We start from the raw sequence: 21,625 nt of genomic DNA on the forward strand, positions 1-21,625 counted from the left end.
TGTCCCACCGGTCTCCTCGCCGCACCTGCTGGCCTTCACGTCCCCCTGCCTCCCCCGTCATATCAGAGGACCTAATTAAGTTCAGTGGGGAACAGGATAGCACTCCCTGGCTCTGTTCTGCTCCCTGGCTGATTATAGAGGTCACCTGAGCCTGGAGTGGACACAGGGGCCAGCAGGGAGAGTGACGACAAGAGCTAGCTGTGTGTGTGCCACTGTAACTGGCCTCCCTCCCAGCAAACACCTGACAGGCAGCCCTGAGTGACAATGACAAGCCCATCACACCTGTCACACTGGGAAGCAGGGAGGGAGGGGACCCACCACAACACATACAGTACAGTAGGCACAGAGAGACCGAAGTGACAGGGCTTTAGCATGATAATGAGTGGGTGTTCTATTGAACTCACCTGTGCTGGTTCAACCTGTGGCCTGTTCACCATGGCGCACCGCTGATTAAACCAGATTGATGAGGCAGACAGCAGGATATAGCTATGTCTGTTATAAAGTACTTACATAAATTCTGTCTTTACTATACCGCACACGGACGTTGTTCAAGAGAGTGGCTTCATTCAAGTACATTAAAGAACCTGAAAAACAACAGATCTGAAGTAAATTAAGCCAGACTAATCACAACTGTCAAAAGAAGAGGATGGATAAAAATGAGAAACACATAAGAACATAATGGCACAAAATGACATTCCTTAATCCTCAGGGGAATCATTTGCATTGGGCAACAGTTTCAGGGTTGTAATTGTGTTCATAACTTCATATAGTGCTGTAAAAACACTTAGGTGTCAGTTAGGGTAGCTTTATGAGATGGTGAGAAACAAAAACCTTGTGGAGACTGAAGACTTTTGGTAAAACAAACTCACAGTTGTCTTCCACATGTTTGTTGACATCATCCTCAGCCGGAAACACTTGGTTGATCTGGGCCGTAAAGCTCTGAAAAAACAAGATGGAGGTGACAGTGATCAACTAGTCTTTTGTACTATTAGCATGCCACTATGCTGACACTAGGCTGTTCTCTTTGTTGAAGAGTGGGCAACTACATCAAGTTCACATGGCTTAGAACACTAAACAATACCCAAAGGAGAGAGAAAGCTGCCATTCAGATGCCATTGCTTCAATCAAACAGAGCCAACAGCAGGATGAGGGCCTGGCGTACGCAGCAGTAAGTGACAAATCAGGGGACAATTCATTATTTGGAGGTGCGGTGTTGGCTGGCTGCAAGCTCTTCCAGCCCATGGTCGTTAGTCAGAACCTCCACTGCAGAGTACAGCCACCGTGCCATATTCACTAGAGTTATCAGCACACATGCATGGCCCAGGAAAAACAATACAGCTAGACAAGTGCTGTGAGGCTGGAGCTAGTCTGGCATTAGTAGGGTGTGTGTGTTTGTTACTCATAGCACGCATGTTTAGGGTAAACACATCTGGTGAACACTGGGTTATTTCAGAATCCTAAAAGCATCTCAAAGCACATTGCGATTTCAAGTTAGCGTGACTCAGTGTGTGATAGAACACCAAAGGGTTAGTCTCTGATGAGATTTACTAGTCCCTCCCTCTCTCTCCACCCCTCCCTTCTCCCTCTCTCTCTCTCTCCACCCCTCCCTCTCTCTCTACCCCTCCCTTCTCCCTCTCTCTTCACCCCTCCCTTCTCTCTACCCACCCCTCCCTCCCTACCCACCCACCCACCCCTCCCTCCCTCCCTCTCTACCCACCCACCCCTCCCTCCCTCCCTACACACCCCTCCCTCACTCACTCCCTCCCTACCCACCCACACCTCACTCCCTACCCACCCACCCCTCCCTCCCTCCCTACCTCCATCCATCCATCCATCCCTCCCTACCCACCCCTCACTCACTCCCTACCCACCCCTCACTCCCTCCCTCTCCACCCCTCTCTCACTCACTCCCTCCCTACCCACCCACCCCTCACTCCCTCCCTCCCCACCCACCCCTCCCTCCCTCCCTCCCCACCCACCCCTCCCTCCCTCCCCACCCACCCACCCACCCCTCCCTCTCCACCAACACCTCCCTCCCTCTCCACTCTCCATTAAGTCCCAGGGAGCTTGAAAGAAAACACGGTCACATGCTTCTGATTTGTCACAAAAACAAACTGTGTTAAAAGTCCAAACTAAGGGGGGCAGCTAAATCCTAGCTACAAAGAAATGCATAGTCTATCCCAATATTTTCAAAGTTAGCTAATCCAATGTAAAGGGATTTTTATTAAAGCATTTACGGGATATACCTCCATGTTCATAGAATTATGAACAAACATACAGTAAGTTCTCTTCTGCACTACTAGGCTAACCAAAGTTAGTGAAAGCTCGCTGGCTGCTCCATTCTCCTTCTGCATGGATACATTCTCCTGGCCAGCCCCTATAACACAACACCAGCTAAAAGCCTTCTGCCATTTTACCTTACCACTCCACAAGTGATTCAGACATTACACTAGGGAAAAATTAACATGTTTAACAAATTTTTGTGAAGTTTGTGTGGGGAACACAAATGGGTTGACATAAGACACAGTGGATACATCCCAAAAGGCACCCTATTCCCTACATAGGGCAGTGGTCAAAAGTAATGCACTATGTAGGGAATAGGGTGCCATATGGGATGCAGTCAGCCAGAGCCTGCTCCCTCCTGTGGGCCTTGGGGCACTGTTGGTCTCAGCTCCCTCCTGTGGGCCTTGGGGCACTGTTGGCCCCAGCTCCCTCCTGTGGGCCTTGGGGCACTGTTGGCCCCAGCTCTCTCCTGTGGGCCTTGGGGCACTGTTGGCCCCAGCTCCCTCATGTGGGCCAGCTCCCTCCTGTGGGCCATGGGGCCCTGTCGTTTGCTCTCAGCTCCCTCCTGTGGGCCATGGGGCCCTGTCGTTTGCTCTCAGCTCCCTCCTCCTGTGGGCCATGGGGCCCTGTCATTTGCTCTCACCTCCCTCCTGTAGGCCATGGGGCCCTGTCGTTTGCTCTCAGCTCCCTCCTCCTGTGGGCCATGGGGCCCTGTCGTTTGCTCTCACCTCCCTCCTGTAGGCCATGGGGCCCTGTCGTTTGCTCTCAGCTCCCTCCTCCTGTGGGCCATGGGGCCCTGTCGTTTGCTCTCAGCTTCCTCCTGTGGGCCATGGAGCCCGGTCGGCCTCAGCTCCCTCCTCCTGTGGGCCATGGGACCCGGTTGGACTCAGCTCCCTCCTGTGGGCCATAGTTCCCGGTTGGCCTCTGCTGGGCCAGCAATTTAGTCCGTGTCTCAAATGGCAGTCTAGTCCATCACCCTATTCCATATGTAGAGCACTACTTTGAAAGTATTGCACTATATAGGGAATAGGTTGCTATTTGGGATGCGGCCTTAGTCTCTCCAAATAAAGAAGCACAGCAAGAGGGATTTAAAATCTCCAAGGTTGAAGAAGCCAAGGTGACATACAGTCAGTTCATTCTTTCCTGCAATGGGCCCAGACTGGCAGGATTTTATAGCACTGAGCCACGTGAGGAGACTGAAGTTTAGAGGAGCGGGAGAGGGAGAGAAGGAAGGGGATGACGCAATGCCCCCTGAATTTGAACACGTCCCTACCCCCTCGGTCTCTTGCTCTTTCACCGACACCAAGGCAGAGTGAAACAGTCCAGAAACTGTCAGCGTCCCAAATGGCACCCTATTCCCTTTATAGTGCAATATTTTCAACCAGGACTCACAGGGCTCCGGTCTAAAGTAGTGTACTGTATAGGGAATAGGGTGCCATTGGGGACGCAGACCCAGTCAGGAAAACATTACCTAATGCTATGGGCCACAGAGTCCGCCATTGTGGCTAAAGCTGTGAGTGTGACGTGGTGTCATGCACTGAGCAACTCCTCTCTCCTGAAGTCCCCCTACAAGGGTCTGCCAGGCTGCGTACGCCGTTGCTGCTCTGAGCGGGTCGGGTGACAAGGGAGCTCACCGTACACTGGCACAAACTGGCTGCCACCGGACAGAACACACATTGTGCCCCTCAGACTTCGTGTTAAGGCCCAGAACTGGCCATAACGGCCGGAGAATGGACACATCCGTTACGCGCACACAGCTTCCTTCATAATAAAGGATTTGAGTCCCATGCTTTATGGTCCGGATGTAAACACACTAAGTGAACAGATTGTTTGAGGAGGACGTTCAGCTGATGACAGAGCCACACAAGGAAGCATGAGTTACCATAGAAACTGGGTTTGGCTAACATCAAAAACTTTGCACAGAGTGTAACACATGATCTAGCCTAGTGAAGAAGTGAATTAGCAGTGACTGGTGGCTTCTATGGGAAAGCCTACCTGATCTCAGACACTGGGGCTTCATTTTGTACCAGTGTCGGAAGTTACCCTCTGTCGGGTATCACGTATAGGGTGCCCTCTGTCGGGTATCACGTATAGGGGGCCCTCTGTCGGGTATCACGTATAGGGGGCCCTCTGTCGGGTATCACGTATAGGGGGCCCTCTGTCGGGTATCACGTATAGGGGGCCCGCTGTAGCTTTTCTAGAATGAGAGCTACTTCAAACAAATTAAACACGTCGCCAAGCTACAATTTTTTTTTCTAGCTTTCAAATAGGCACATTCTTCTCTTCTCTCCCCCTGGGTACTTATTGTACAAGAGAAAGTAGTCTATAAGCATTCTTTTACCAAGTATATTGACAAACAACTCTAAGGGGGACCTATAAAATGGGATCCCCCCCCCCCCCTAAAAATGATATGTTTAATATTTTCCTAAATTATGTTTTGTTTTATTTTCCTGGGTTTAGATTTGTTTTAGTTTTTCCACTCTTAATTGTTCACAAAGAAAAAACTAATTAGATGTTCTGAGTCCATGTTAATGCTTAAATCATATCAGAATACAATTATTTTTAGGTCTTGAAGAAAACTAACACATTTAGATTTTTTTGTGTAATTCACTTTAATTGTGCATCTGGCCCTTTAATTGCGCACCTAGTGAGTAAGGAATGTGCCGGTCTAGCGATGGTTCTGTACTGTTGCTGCTCATTTCATGGAGAAGTTTGCAAATAACAAATAATAGAAACAAATTATATACAGTGCATTCGGAAAGTTTTCAGACCGCTTGACTTTTTCCACATTTTGTTACATTACAGCCTTATTCTAAAATGGATTAAATTCATGGGGGAAATCAATCTACACACAATACCCTATACTGACAAAGCAAAAACACGTTTTTAGAAAATTTTGCAAATGTATAATAAATAAAAAACAGAAAAGTCACATTTACATAAGTATTCAGACCCTTTACTCAGTACTTTGTTGAAGCGCCTTTGGCAGCGATTACAGCCTCAAGTATTCTTAGGTATGACGCTACAAGCTTGGCACACCTGTATTTGGGGAGTTTCTCCCGTTCTTCTCTGCATATCCTCTTAAGCTCTATCAGATTGGATGGGGAGCTTTGCTGCACAGATATTTTCAGATCTCTCCAGAGATGTTCGATCGGGTTCAAGTTCGGGCTCTGGCTGGGCCACTCAGACATTCAATGACTTGTCCCGAAGCCACTCCTGCGTTGTCTTGACTGTATGCTTAGGGTCGTTGTCCAGTTGGAAGGTTAACCTTCGCCCCAGTCTGAGGTACGGAGCGCTCTGGAGCAGGTTTTCATCAAGGATCTCTCTATGCTCCGTTTATCTTTGCCTCGATCCTGACTATTGTCCCTGTCACTGAAAAACATCCCCACAGCATGATGCTGCCACCACCACGCTTCACCGTAGAGATGATGCTAGGTTTCCTCCAGACGTGACGCTTGGCATTCAGGCCAAATAGTTCAATCTTGGTTTCATCAGACCAGAGAATATTGTTTCTCATGGTCTGAGAGTCTTTAGGAGAGTGGCTTCTGGCTTCTAGGTGCCTTTTGGCAAACTCCAAGTGGGCTGTCATGTGCCTTTTACTGAGAAGTGGCTTCTGTCTGGCCACTCTACCATAAAGGCCTGATTGGTGGAGTGCTGCAGAAATTGTTCTCCTTCTGGAAGATTCTCCCCATCTCAACAGAGGAACTCTACAGCTCTGTCAGAGTGACCATCGGGTACTTGGTCACCTCCATGACCAAGGCCCTTCTCCCCCGACCACCAGCTCTTGGTTGTTACAAACTTCTTCCATTTATGAATGGAGGCCACTGTGTTCTTGGGGACCTTCAATGCTGCAGACATGTTTTGGTACCCTTCCCCAGATCTGTGTCTCGACACAATCCTGTGTCGGAGCTCTACGGACAATTCCCTCGACCTCATGGCTTGATTTTTGCTCTGACATGCACTGTCAACTGTGGGAGCTTATATAGACAGGCGTGTGCCTTTCCAAATCATGTCGAATCAATTGAATTTACCACAGGTGAACCCCAATCAAGTTGTAGAAACATCTCAAGGATGATCAATGGTAACAGGATGCACCTGAGCTTAATTACGAGTCTCTGAATACTGAAACTACAGTTCAAAAGTTTGGGCTCAGTTAGAAAGGTCCTTGTTTTTTAAAGAAAAGCACATTTTTTTGTCCATTAAAAGAACATAGAATTGATCAAATACAGTTGTTAATGTTGTAAATGACTATTGTAGCTGGAAACGGCTGATTTTTTAAATGGAATATCTACATAGGCGTACAGAGGCCCATTATCAGCAACCATCACTCCAGTGTTCGAATGGCACATTGTTAGCTAATCCAAGTTTATCACTTTAAAAAGGCTAATTGATCATTAGAAAACCCTTTTGCAATTATGTTAACAAAGCTGAAAACGGTTGTTCTGTATAAAGAAGCAATAAAACTGGCCTTCTTTAGACTAGTTGAGTGTCTGGAGCATCAGCATTTGTGGGTTCGATTACAAGCTCAAAATGGCCAGAAACAAAGACCTTCCTTCTGAAACTCGTCAGTCTATTCTTGTTCTGAGAAATGAAGGCTATTCCATACGAGAAATTGCCAAGAAACTGAAGATCTTGTACAATGCTGTGTACTACTCCCATCACAGAACAGCACAAACTGGCACTAACCAGAATAGAAAGAGTGGGAGGCCCCTGTGCACAATTGAGCAAGAGGACAAGTACATTAGTGTCTAGTTTGAGAAACAGACGCTTTACAAGTCCTCAACTGGCAGCTTCATTAAATAGTATCCGCAAAACACCAGTCTCAACGTCAACAGTGAAGAGGCGACTCTGGGATGCTGGCATTCTGGGATGCTGGAGTTCCTCTGTCCAGTGTCTGTGTTCTTTTGCCCATCTTAATCTTTTCTTTTTATTGTCCAGTCTGAGATATGGCTTTTTCTTTGCAACTCTGCCTAGAAGGCCAGTATCGGGGTCGCCTCTTCACTGTTGAGACTGGTGTTTTGCGGGTACTATTTAATGAAGCTGCCAGTTGAGAGCTTGTGAGCATCTGTTTCTCAAACAAAACCAGTTCCACTGCTTTTTTTCATTGTTCCCCCTCTAATCAAGGACTGATTTAGATTGGAATTAATTATTAGGTAGAACAGAAAAACATCAGGTTCCGGACTTCGTAGGGTAAGAGTTGAGCCCCCTTGATCTATAGGGTACCATCTAGAAACTGCCTCTTGCAGTTTTTAAAGTAGATGTTTCACTGGCGGCCTCCACACCATTACGTCAATTCTCTGGGTAGACTGTGTCTGTAAAATGTGTATAAGATTTTGAAGGTAAAATTGAAGGTAAAAACAGAAATGTTTATCAGTTTACTCCAATTGCGGGATCGGTGTTAGGGTTTGCGGGGAATAATAATAAAGGTATACTCTTTAAAAAAAAGTATGTATGTCTATGTAGGTATGTGTATGTATATATGTGTATATGTATGCATACGTGAATGGATATATATATTTACCCCCAAAAATATGGGGGATTGGAAATGATGCAGACAATTACATTGGAAGCAACATTCTTTCCGCAATATTAAGCTGATCCACCCCTAAAAAAATAAAAATAAAAATTAAAAATTAAAAAAAAATTCTCTGGGTGGAAAATATTACAGTGATCATGGACGTCTGTTTTTGAACATGCGTGTGTGATCACCCACCTTGTTCCCCTGTTTCAGCGGCTCAATGGTCAAGCTGTCTGCTCCTATGTCCACTATGGTCCCCAGCTGGAACCCATCTCCTGGGTGGGGCGCCCACACCGGCTTCCCATCCTCCATGACACTACAAGACAAGAGGACAGACACAGAGGGCCATTAGAGGCTGGTTCCTTTCCTAAAGCCATCAAACAGTTATCACATTTAATTCACACAACAACAAAAAATCCTTTATCCCCAAAGGGCAATTAGCCTACAAAGTTATTACAAAATGTACAGGCTAGCACTACACATATGAAGACAATAGATCAAGCAGAACTGTGTACGGAATGGTTAATACTCACTCCCAGTATGCTTTAAAATTGAATAGCCTATATTTCTAAATCCTATTTTCAGGGTGTTTGATTAATTTCACTGGCACTAGACGTATACCCAAATGGCACCCTATTCCCTTTATAGTGAACTACTTTTGCCCAGGGCATTTGGGGTGCACACTAATTGTAGAGTATTTGTAGCCTACCCTAAGCAGATGAGCAGCACACCAGCAGATTCAGGTTAAACACATTCTCCTGGGCCTTGCTGTGGCCAAGTCTCCAATAATCATGTTGTTGAGTCCAACCACCAGCTGATCCTGTTACTGTGGTGAGATTACAATACAGTAGAATGAGCAGCCTAACAACCCCTCAGGGAAATCGGCGGACACCCCAGGCTGTTGTGTTGTGATACATAAAAAACACATAGCCTAAAGGGATATCAGACAGGCCACAAACTACTTCAATGTGTAGGCCTAAGTCTGGGCCAAAACAACTCTGACGTAAGACCCCATAGAGCAGCGTTTCCCAAACTCGGTCCTGGGGACCCCAAGGGAAGCATGTTTAGTTGTTTTGCCCTAGCACGAAACAATATTTTGTTCTTGCTTGATACCGTAAGAAAGCCCTAGTCAGCTGTACCTGCACCAAAACTCTGCTAATTGTCCATCCTATAGCTTGTTCTCCATCTTCTTTTTAAATAGTGAGCCAACAGGATTTCAGCACTTTTATTTCCCTCACTGATCAAAACTAGCTTTCTCATGCTCTCTTGTTTCTCTGCAGCAGACATATAGTGAGCAATATGTTAGGAACATTAAATCGTAATATAAATCGCAGTATCAAATCGCAATACATATCGTATTGGCAACTAAGTATCGGGATAATATCGTATCTTAAGGAGCCTGGCAATTCTCAGCCGTAACATTAGCGGCACACTGGAGCCGGATGCCCACATTTAAGTTTCTCCAATTCAGAGTTTGTTCCAGATAGGGGTCTGTTGACCAACATTTGATCATATTACTCCAGTGCTAGCCTCTACATTGGCTTCCTATTAAGGCTAGGGCGGATTTCAAGGTTTTACTGCTAACCTATGACATGGGCTTGCTCCTACCCATCTCTCCGATTTGGTCGTACTGCCGTACATAGCTAAACATACACTACGGTTACGAGACGCAGGCCTCCTTACTGTCCCTAGAATTTATAAGCAAACAGCTGGAGGCAGGGCTTTCTCCTATAGACCTCCATATTTATGGAATGGTCTGCCGATCCATGTGAGAGACGCAAACTCGGTCTCAACCTTTAAGTCTTTATTGCCAGCAGCATACCACCCTGCATACCACTGCTGGCTTGCTTCTGAAGCTAAGCAGGGTTGGTCCTGGTCAGTCCCTGGATGGGAGACCGGATGCTGCTGGAAGTGGTGTTGGAGGGCCAGTAGGAGGCACTCTTTCCTCTGGTCTAAAAAATATCCCAATGCCCCAGGGCAGTGATTGGGGACACTGCCCTGTGTAGGGTGCCGTCTTTCGGATGGGATGTTAAACGGGTGTCCTGACTCTCTGAGGTCATTAAAGATCCCATGGCACTTATCGTAAGAGTAGGGGTGTTAACCCCGGTGTCCTGGCTAAATTCCCAATCTGGCCCTCAAACCATCATGGTCACCTAATAATCCCCAGTTTACAATTGGCTCATTCATCCCCCTCCTCTCCCCTGTAACTATTCCCCAGGTCGTTGCTGCAAATGAGAACGTGTTCTCAGTCAACTTACCTGGTAAAATAACGGTAAAAAAAAAATAAAAAAAAATTGAAGACTCATCTCTTCAGTAGGTCCTATGACTGAGTTTAGTCTGGCCCAGAGGTGTGAAGGTGAACGGAAAGGCACTGGAGCGACGAACCACCCTTGCTGTCACTGCCTGGCCGGTTCCCCTCTCTCCACCGGGATTCTCTGCCCCTAACCCTATTACGGGGGCTGAGTCACTGGCTTACTGGTGCTCTTCCACCCCGTCCTTAGGATGGGTGCGTGGGTTGAGTCACTGACGTGATCTTCCTGTCCGGGTTTGGCGCCCCCCTCGGGTTCGTGCCGTGGGGAAGATCTTTGTGGGCTATACTCAGCCTTGTCTCAGGGTATTAAGTTGGTGGTTGAAGATATCCCTCTAGTGGTGTGGGGGCTGTGCTTTGGCAAAGTGGGTGGGGTTATATCCTGCCTAGTTGGCCCTGTCCGAGGGTATCATTGGATGGGGCCACAGTATCTCCCGACCCCTCCTGTGTCAGCCTCCAGTATTTATCCTGCAATAGTTTGTGTCGGGGATTAGGGTCAGTCTGTTATATCTGGAGTATTTCTCCTGTCTTATCAGGTGTCCTGTGTGAATTTAAGTATGCTTCCTCTAATTCTCTCCCTCCCGAAGAACCTGAGCCCTGGGACCATGGCTCAGAACTACCTGGCCTGATGACTCCTTGCTGTCCCCAGTCCACCTGGTCATGCTGTTGCTCGAGTTTCAACTGATCTGCCTGCGGCTATGGAACCCTGACCTGTTCACCAGACGTGCTACCTTGTCCCAGATCTGCTGTTTTTGACTCTCTCTACCACACCTGTGGTCTCAAACTCTGAACGCTCAGCTATGAAAAACCAACTGACATTTACTCTGGAGGTGCTGACCTGTTGCACCCTCTACAACCACTGATTATTATTTGACCCTGCTGGCCATCTATGCTTCACTTGAGTGTCTCAGAGCCTGGTTACTCTCTAGATTTCTTCCTAGGTTCCTGCTTTTCTAGGGAGGTTTTCCCAGCCACTGTGCTTCTACATCTGCATTGCTTGCTTCTACGTCTGCATTGCTTGCTTCTACGTCTGCATTGCTTGCTTCTACGTCTGCATTGCTTGCTTCTACGTCTGCATTGCTTGCTTCTACGTCTGCATTGCTTGCTTCTACGTCTGCATTGCTTGCTTCTACGTCTGCATTGCTTGCTTCTACGTCTGCATTGCTTGCTTCTACGTCTGCATTGCTTGCTGTTTGGGGTTTTAAGCTGGGTTTCTATATAGCACATTGTGACATCGGCTGATGTAAAAAGGTTCTTTATAAATACATTTGATTGATTGACACAGCCTGGGTTCAAGGGTGATTCTCAATGCTCAATTATCAATTATTCAGGTCATGCTTTGGGAATCGCTTACTATGCACCACAATCGCCTTACACCTTGCCCAAACCGGCTGTGCGCGTGCGCCATCGTGCGCTATCGTGCATAAATGTATTTTGCCCCCCCACACCAAACGCGATCACAACACGCAGGTTAAAATATCAAAACAAACTCTGAACCAATGACATTAATTTGGGGACAGGTCGAAAAGCATTAAACATGTATGGTACTTTAGCTAGTTAGCTTGCACTTGCTAGCTAATTTGTCCTATTTAGTTAGCTTGCTGTTGCTAGCTAATTTGTCCTGGGATATAAACACTGAGTTGTTATTTTACCTGAAATGCACAAGGATCTCTACTCCGACAATTAATCCACACATAAAACGGCCAACCGAATCGTTTCTAGTCATCTCTCCTCCTTCCAGGCCTTTTCATCGTTTAAATTATACGGTGATCGCATCTAAACTTTCATTGTATTACCACGACTACCGGCAAAACAGTTCGTCTTTCTATCACCTACATGGGTATAACCAATGATGGGGAGGGCACGTGGGTACCTGCTTCTATAAACCAATGAGGAGATGGCACGTGGGTACCTGCTTCTATAAACCAATGAGGAGATGGAAGAGGCAGGACCTGCAGCGCGATCTGCGTCAACAATAGGAACGACATCTATTTTAACCCTTGGTGTCGCAGACGCTCGTTGGCACGCGCAAGCAGTGTGGGTGCAATAATTGAATAACATGGATTTCAAAATGTATTTTGCACGCGACGTGTCCGGTCTGGTCAGCATGTTATTCTCTCCCCACATAAACGCGCCACATTAAAATACAGGTGCCACTAACACAAATAACTATGCTAATATTAAAAGCAAACAAACTCAATGAGTGAAATGTCAGACTAAGCCTAGTTTGTTCAGTAACTCCACAGGGGGTTTCCCTCTTGTGAAACAATGGAATAGCTAGGGCCTGATCAACTTGGCACTGACAATGAGCCTTAGTACAGACTGTGTTTCCAGAATTGACAAACTAATAGGCCTGGTTGTGTTTAAGCTGCTTTCACGTCACTAAGGGGTGTGCTGATCCTATTAACCTACTAAAAGGGTTGAGATCATAAATAATAATGGAACATATTTTCTTGTTATAAGCAGAGGAAAACTAGTAAAGCCAACCAAATGATGTCTAGGCCTATTCACAATGTTACTGGCTACAACAACAAACGAAACAACTAGCCTACATGGGTGCTTGCCTGCAATCTTAAAGTTATTTTTGGCTGGTAATCAAAGTGGAACAAATTTCATTAAGCTGGAGAGTTTTGAATGTGGACCGTCAATCATAATAACCTCTACAACAATTCAGCACTGTGCCAAGAGCTGACTGGGTCTTTGCTTTTCACATCATCCTAAAATAAGTCAAATTCAATAATACCCTAAATATCACATCATCCATTCAAACATGGAACTCTCCATGCGTCAGCAGCATAGAAGGCTCTCACTAAGATTCCAGGAATGTCCCTTTATCCAAGCAGGTGTAGCAAAAGCATAGGTCAAAGGTTGCTAGTAACTTATTGGCTGGGCTGTAAAAATCACCAGCCAATGTAAGTACTACACATCACATCCTCATTCGGAAGTGTAATTCCATCTGAATACACTATCAAATCAAAGTTTATTGGTCACGTACACAGACTTGCAGATGTTATTGCAGGTGCAGCGAAATGCTTGTGTTTCTAGTTCCAACAGTGCAGTAATACAAAACAATACACACATGATCCAAAAAGTAAAAATAAAGAAATTAAGAAATTTCAGAACGAGCAATGTCAGAGAGCATTAGTGAGGTCGGGCACTGATGTTGGACGATTAGGCTTGACTCTGTGGTAGTGAAACTCACGCAAAACTCATGACTCCAATATTAGCAGGCAGTGTTTAGACTGTCCACTTTGAAGTGCTAAGACAGAGTGCCTATATAAGGAATGGAACATATATGGACAGGGCCTGCTACCATTATAACCTATACAGCTGTCAGATGTGGGCGTTAACAAGCAAGAACTGAGATGGAAAGATAATGGTGGAGAAAGGTCAAGAGGAGTTAATTTCGTATAGAGGGAGGGGATTCTATACGTAACGCAAAGATCGGAGAACTATAAGGCAAATAGGAGTTGTTCGTGTACATACAAGGAGTGACTATATGTGCAATGTAAAGACGGGAAAAACTATAAAGTCAGAACTCTGTGATTAGAGAATTTAGTCTTTTCCATGGAAGGGCTTGGCTCTGTTAAGTTTGTAATAAAGTCTAAATTGAATTCACAAGTTCCGGTATCTGTGCAAATATTTGACTCAAGATTTTCCACAACAGCTCGCAGTCGGCGTTCCAATTCATCCCAAAGGTGTTCGATGGGGTTGAGGTTAGGGCTCTGTGCAGGCCAGTCAAGTTCTTCAACACATCTCGACAAACCATTTCTGCATGGACCTCGCTTTGTGCATGGGGACATTGTCATGCTGAAACAGGAAGGGGCCTTCCCTAAACTGTTGGCACAAAGTTGGAAGCACAGAATCGTCTAGAATGTAATTGTATGCTGTAGCGTTAAGATTTCCCTTCACTGGAACTAAGGGACCTAGCACGAACCATGAAAAACAGCCCCAGACCATTATTCCAACTTTACAGATGACACTATGCATCGGGGAAGGTAGCATTCTCCTGGCATCAGCCAAACCTAGAATTGTCCGTCAGACTGCCAGATGTTGAAGCATGATTCATCACTCCAGAGAATGCGTTTCCACTCCTCCAGAGTCCAATGGTGGCGAGCATGGCATTGCGCATGGTGATCTTAGGCTTGTGTGCAGCTGCTCGGCCATGGAAACCTATTTCATGAAGCTACTGACGAACAGTTTTTGTGCTGACGTTGCTTCCAGAAGCAGTTTGGAACTCTGTAGTGAGTGTTGTAACCGAGGACAGACGATTTTTACGTGCTACATCACTCGGCGGTCCCGTTCTATGAGCTTGTGTGGCCCACCATATCACGGCATGAAAGTTGTTGCTCCTAGACGTTTCTACTTCACAATAACAGTACTTACAGTTGACCCGGGGAGCTCTAGCAGGGCATACATTTGACGAACTCACTTGTTGGAAAGGTGGCATCCTATGACGGTGCTACATTGAAAGTCACTGAGCTTTTAAGTAAGGCCAGTCTACTGCCAATGTTTGTCTATGGAGATTGCATGGCCGTGGAACGCTTTTGACACCTTGTAGAGTCTTGCACTAACAAATTGAGGCTGTTCTGAGGGCAAAAGGGGTTCAACTCAATATCAGGAAGGTGTTCTTAATGTTTTGTACACTCAGAATATAATGGTGTGTATAGACAGCATGAATTCTATATGAATAGAAAAGGTGTGTAAAGCAGTAGTTATACTGTATTTGATGAGTCATGACTAGAATACAGTGTATACATATAATGTGATCAAACAGTATGAATATTATTAAAAGTGACCAGTGTTTAATGACTATGTACATAGGGCAGCAGTCTCTAAGGTGCAGGATAGAGTACCGGGTGGTAGCCAGCGAGTAACAGTGACTAAGGTTCAGGGCCAGGCCGCTAGTGGTGACTAGGAGGCCGGCGGAGGCTGGCTAGCAGCTAGTGGTGACTGTTTACTAGGTATTCTCTATTATCTGTCCATAATATCTCACTACACCTGGCCAATAACGGTACGGCACATGGCTAACGTCACTCTGACCAGTCTCTATTGAGGAGTGGGAACTATTCCCGATACTAAGACACGTGACATCAGCACTGATGATGCAGGATTATTTGAATTAGTTTGTCAAAGCATCATTCCTGAAAACACATCAGGATCAGTGGATGCTGCTGAGGGGAGAAAGGCTCATAATAATGGCTGGAACGGAGCCAAATGGAATGGCATCAAACCATGTGTTTTACATATTTGATGCCACTCCTCCCCAATTAAGGTTCCACCAACCTCCTGTGGATCAGGATATGAGGTCAATACTCAAAATCCCTCCTCGCTTCCTGATGACACAGTCACGGGTCGCTTATCAGATTAACCCAGTTAGATATTACCTTAGGATATTTCCATTCCGTCATTCAAGGTGTGGTGGTGGTCTTAGTTCAGTAGAAACTGAATGCAATCCAGTTTGCATTTCAAGATGACTAGAAGAACTACTATTACTAGGCCACAAGTAAATATTTGGATGCAAACAGTGTTCTCACCCACCCTTAAAGCAGTAGCCTACTCCATTCACATTATCCACATGTGATACTAGAACTGCCTTGGCGAGCCATGCAGAGCAGAACAAAGAGAGGCAAGGCTGATCCTGACAACCACCCACAGCAGCCAACACTCTGCATCTGAACATCTGACAGCGCAGCTTCAACTCAAATCACATTTTACCTGTCACATACACATATTTAGCAGATGTTATTGTGGATGTAGTTGAATGCTTGTGTTCCTAGCTCCAACAGCGCAGTAGTATCTAACAATTCACAACAATACACACAAATCTAAAAGTAAAAGAATGTAATTAAGAAATATATAAATATTAGATTGAGCAATGTCAGTGGAATTGACTAAAATAAAGTAGAATAGAATACAGTATATACATATGAGATGAGTAAAGCAGTATGTAAACATTATTAATGTTATTAATTAATGTTATTATTAACTATTCATTCTTACATAGGTATTCCTCTTGTTCAGATGGGATAGGGAAGTGTGCATTGCGTCGTCTGTGGATCTATTGGGATGGTAAGCAAATTGAAGACTAGTGTTCCATTATTAAAGTGGCCAGTGATTCCATGTCTATGTATATAGGGCAGCAGCCTCTAAGGCGCAGGGTTACAGAACCTGGTGGAAGCCGGCTAGTGATGGCAATTTAACAGTCTGAAGGCCTGTTTTTCAGTCTCTCGGTCCCAGCTTTGATGCACCTGTACTGACCTCACCTTCTGGATGGTAGTGGGGTGAACAGGCTGTGGCTCGGGTGGTTGATGTCCTTGATGATCTTCTTGGCCTTCCTGTGACATTGGGTGCTGTAGGTGTCCTGGAGGGCAGGCAGTTGGCCCCCGGCGATGCGTTGGGCAGACGTCACCACCCTCTGTAGAGCCCTGCGGTTGCGGGCGGTGCAATTGCCATACCAGGCGGTGATACAGCCTGACAAGATAATCTCAAATGTGCATCTGTGAATGTTTGTGAGTGTTTTAGGTGACAAGCCAAATTTCTTCAGCCTCCTGAGGTTGAAGAGGCGCTGTTGCACTTTCACCACTCTCTGCGTGACTGGACCATTTCAGTGATGTGTACGCCAAGGAACTTGAAGCTTTTTCCACCTTCTCCACTGCGGCCCAGTCATTGTGGATAGGGGCGTGCTCCCTCTGCTGTTTCCTGAAGTCCACCATCAAATCAAATATTATTTTGACCAGAGCCCAATAGCCCTGGTCAAAGGTAGTGCACTATACAGAAAATATATGGTGGTTTATATGATGGTAATACAGTAATACAGAATCACGCCTGATCATGCGATTACCACATGCCGTTCTGGAGAGAGTAGGCTAGGAGTTGCTACTTCTCTTGATCCAGGCAATCAACTCAAAGATTGCCACTTTTGAGGCACTTTAGGTGTGCCAGTCCATCTTCACAACTCACACTATTGCTCAATAACTAATGTAGGCACTATGGCACATCTGATATAGTTTGAACAATATGCATTTGAAGGAAATGTGTTTCCAATCACTGGGCAGAGGAAAGGGCACACACATTTGTTTGATTGGCCTTGTGACAAGGGCCATAATCCCAAATGGCACCCTATTCTCTATGTAGTGTACTGTATAGGGAATAGGATACCATTTAGGACTCAGCCAAGGTCCTGCTGTGATGTATTGCTACTGTACATGGTAACTCCAGCTCAGTGCCCAGCCAAACGCCTGGGAAACATAGAAGTCATTTTCACCGGAAAGAGATTTTTTTGCGTGACGTGCTGGCTGAGCACACCTGGCCTTTACAACGCTGCGTAATAAGGAGGTATTTGCTTACTAGCTCATGTACCACATCTTTTTCAATTTACATATGCAAAAAAAATTGACTATGAAACATCAAGGCTCGTCGTTTGTTCTGACATGCAGCAGAACTTGAGCAATGCACAATGCTTGTTACAATTTTTGTATTTTTTTAAATTTCCCCTTAATTTAACCAGGTAGGCCAGTTGAGAACAAGTTCTCATTTACAACTGCGACCTGGCCAAGATAAAGCAAAGCAGTGCGACAAAATCAACAACACAGAGTTACACATAAACAAACGTACAGTCAATAACACAATAGAAAAATTGATGATGTAGTGTGTGCAAATGTAGCAGAATTAGGGAGGTAAGGCAATAAATAGGCCATAGTGAAGAAAAAATTACAATTTAGTATTAACACTGGAGTGATAGATGTGCAGATGATAGTGGAACATAGTGGGACCTCGGAAGGGTTGATTTGTTGTTCCTTGAATGGAACATAGTGGGACCTCGGAAGGGTTGATTTGTTGTTCCTTGAATGGAACATAGTGGGACCTCGGAAGGGTTGATTTGTTGTTCCTTGAATGGAACATAGTGGGACCTGGGAAGGGTTGATTTGTTGTTCCTTGCATGGAACATAGTGGGACCTCGGAAGGGTTGATTTGTTGTTCCTTGCATGGAACATAGTGGGAGCTGGGAAGGGTTGATTTGTTGTTCCTTGAATGGAACATAGTGGGACCTGGGAAGGGTTGATTTGTTGTTCCTTGAATGGAACATAGTAGGACCTGGGAAGGGTTGATTTGTTGTTCCTTGAATGGAACATAGTGGGACCTGGGAAGGGTTGATTTGTTGTTCCTTGAATGGAACATAGGACCTGGGAAGGGTTGATTTGTTGTTCCTTGAATGGAACATAGTAGGACCTGGGAAGGGTTGATTTGTTGTTCCTTGAATGGAACATAGTAGGACCTGGGAAGGGTTGATTTGTTGTTCCTTTACCTTAGGGAGTAGCCAATCTAAAAGTATTGTACAGCAGCAACAACATGTACTACTTGATGCAGAGCTAAAGCTAACCCAGCATAACCAACCAGTTGCATCAGAGAGTGTAGTGTAGTGTGATTGGGGATCATGGTGCCAGCTGCCCCAGAGTGAGTCTGTTTCTAAAGGTATTTTTTCTCTCTCACTCTACAATCTGACAAACTGCTGAAGGGAAATATGGGAAGAGAACAGCTTAGGGAGGACGACACGAAAGCCAAGGGGTGGGAGTGTCTATGTGTGTTGGCTGGGAGGGTCTGGATATTTCAGCGAAGACAGTAAACCAAATGGTATTAATATGGATGTTCAGACCAATAGCAGCTGCTGGTTTAAGTGTATTGGATGTTTCTGAAGATGATTAGGAAAGGCAGACTGTATCCTATCTATTCTAAAGAAAGCCACTGCTTCCCCAGCAGAGGACGTTAAATCAAAATAGTTGATAATGGGTTGTGAGTTATGCATGTTGGGCCCCCTCCTCGCTCTGCCACGGCTGGGACAAACAGAGGATTGTTATAGTGGTGTTCGGACTGTCTGCCACGCACTGACAGCTCACTGTCATAGTAAAGGAAAGTCACGTGGTGAAGAGTGAAACAAAACCTTGTGATATGTTTAGAAACAATGGGCCCGGAGGCAGCACTGAAGAAGAACTAAACTCCAAAGAGCTGAGCCTTCAAAGCCTTTTGAATCTGCTTCAGTCTCTTTCAAGTGCTATGACAGTCAGCATTTTTAGCTTATGCTTAGTTCTATAAATGTAGCATATTAACAGAATTAACTAGCATTTCCTGTCCCTCTGTCACGATCGTCATAATAAGTGGGTGAGAGAGAGGACCAAGGCGCAGCGGGAAATGAAGACATCTTCTTTTATTGGAGATGAAGACAAAACAAACACTATACATAAACAGAAACAAAACAACAAACGACCGTGAAGCTACAAACGTTAGTGCACAGACAAGCAACAAACGTTCAACATAGACAATTACCCACAAAACAGCTAAAGCCCATGGTTGCCTTAAATATGGCTCCCAATCAGAGGCAACAATAACCAGCTGTCTCTGATTGAGAACCAATTCAGGCAACCATAGACTTTCCTAGACATCTATACTAAACACTAACCCATCTACTCTACTTAACCCCCTTAACTATACAACACCCTAGACAATACAAAAACACACAAACTTCCCCATGTCACACCCTGACCTACCTAAAATAATAATGAAAACAAAGATAACTAAGGCCAGGGTGTGACACCCTCATCCTGTCTAGGCAAAACAACAGATTATCATGCAAATATTCAAAGATCTGCATGAAGAAAATATGTACATTGGTGAAAAACAAACGGACATTTTGCGGATGAAAATCAGTACGTGATGACCTAGCACACACAAAACACACTTTTTCATGTACCAAATAAAAATACAACATTCAATGTGATTCCATCATATTTTCAACTCTAAATCGATAGTTTTGTCACAAAAACTGTTGTGTTAAATAGCAAATGTGCCTAGTCTGGTCTTGACACCTGCACTCTAACCAACAGCTGGCAGATACAGTGCAGATAGGCTGTGAGGGTAGGCTAGTTTACATGAGATTATTATGGATAACAGCAAACATATTTATATTTGTCAAATGGCAGTCAAGCATCGATCATGTCACCAGAATAAGACCCTTGATATTTATTGGAAAGTAGCATCGTTACTGTGCACTTTCACCACCTGGGGGAAGTTCATCATCATTTATTTAATCTGTAGCCTAATAAACGGAATGGTTTCCTGAATCATCGTCTTGTCATTGGTGAAGGACCACACACCATATCATAGCGTAACTCCAAGTTTACTTCGATTTGATGGTTATTATATCAATATTTACACACAATTAAATTTTAGACACAAAAATATTACACCATGTCAAACAAACAAATTCCCTGTTGGCATTCATAAAACTGTACCGAAACGTCCTGTTTTAATCATAGCTGTTGTGATTTTATACAGTATGACTTTGGTTGGTGGATATTTATAGAACATCTGATAAGTAATAATTACAGCCAGCAAAATGTAATGAGTGAGCTAAAAGTGGGAGGGGCCTACTCCACAGACTAGTACTGCAGTGTACTTTAATGCCATATATCATGCTAAGTAACTAGAACTTGCATCATGGAGTCAGAATCAGTTGGAGTTAGTTTGTCGAGACATGACTTGTATCCCAGAGGGAAACTGACTATAAGATTATGGCTTCCCTGCCCTGAAGGGTGTGTCGGCTAGGCCTAGGATATGGTCTGTACACCACAAACGTAACTGTCAGTTTTGCGAGTGAGGAAAATCCTACTTGACAAAACAGGTTTTCAAACTACAGGCTTAATAATTTAAGACCTTACGGACACGTTATAAATATGTAGTGCCATTCAATTTTCACTGTCATGCTCCCACAACAGATGTTAATTTTTCTCCTCAGTCAGGGTTGCATCCATAGAATGAGTAGAATGGGATTGGAACCTCTGACAACACAATTTGACTGGTATACTCAATCTAACTCTAGGGTTCTGTGATGGTGACTGATGGTTCCTGCCACAGATGGGGTTCCCGACTACAGGTCAGAAATAGGGCTTTCATCCATGCCCTGTTAACTGGAGCTGACAGAGGCTCAGCAAGAGTAGGTTCCTGATCCTGGTGCCAGCCAGTCTGGTCTAGGAAGGTAAAGCCTACTAGGGTCGTGTTAGTGAGCAGTGGCCACCAGACGTGAGTAAATGGTTAAAAACACAGGAGGTAGCCAACAACAGCACCTGAACATGGCCTGTATGACTGCTCATGTTTTCCATTCAACAACATTCCTCCAGTTTGTGTGCCCAGTGGGTGAATGTGACCCAGTATGTGACTGTACAAAAGTTGAGGCATCACTCTCCTGCAGCCAAGCCTTGCCCAAACTAGGAGTAAAAGGATCAGCAGATTACCAGCTTGTTGCTATTGAAGAGGACAGGAATCCCTTCCCTTCTGTTCCTAGAGACTCCATTGTGTAAACTCCCTCCCAGTTCAGTGAACTTGGTTTTGATGAGGTCGGCAGATGCGGTGAATCCAAAGCATAACTTCAACCTACAACCCTGTTACACAGCTTAAAGATTGACAAGTATCCTCTTCTTCAAGTCGAAGTCGAATGCCAATAAACTTGTTTCAGCGGGACT

General features: G+C 45.0%; 1 protein-coding gene across 6 annotated transcripts in view; it reads right to left on the reverse strand.

The window, feature by feature from the left end:
* LOC129817598 (unconventional myosin-VI-like) overlaps nucleotides 1-21,625 on the reverse strand; it is a 129,747-nt gene that overhangs the window by 97,291 nt on the left and 10,831 nt on the right. For all 6 annotated transcript variants that reach the window (XM_055873017.1, XM_055873018.1, XM_055873014.1 and 3 more), the window contains exons 2-4: nucleotides 7,997-8,117; nucleotides 870-939; nucleotides 511-584 (exon numbers count right to left, since the gene is read on the reverse strand). In XM_055873017.1, the coding sequence (XP_055728992.1) occupies nucleotides 511-584; nucleotides 870-939; nucleotides 7,997-8,113 (261 nt within the window). In that variant the 5' untranslated portion in view covers nucleotides 8,114-8,117. The remainder of the gene's footprint in view (nucleotides 1-510; nucleotides 585-869; nucleotides 940-7,996; nucleotides 8,118-21,625) is intronic.

The sequence above is a fragment of the Salvelinus fontinalis genome, chromosome 20, assembly GCF_029448725.1.
Source record: "Salvelinus fontinalis isolate EN_2023a chromosome 20, ASM2944872v1, whole genome shotgun sequence".
NCBI classification, from domain to species: Eukaryota; Metazoa; Chordata; class Actinopteri; order Salmoniformes; family Salmonidae; genus Salvelinus; species Salvelinus fontinalis.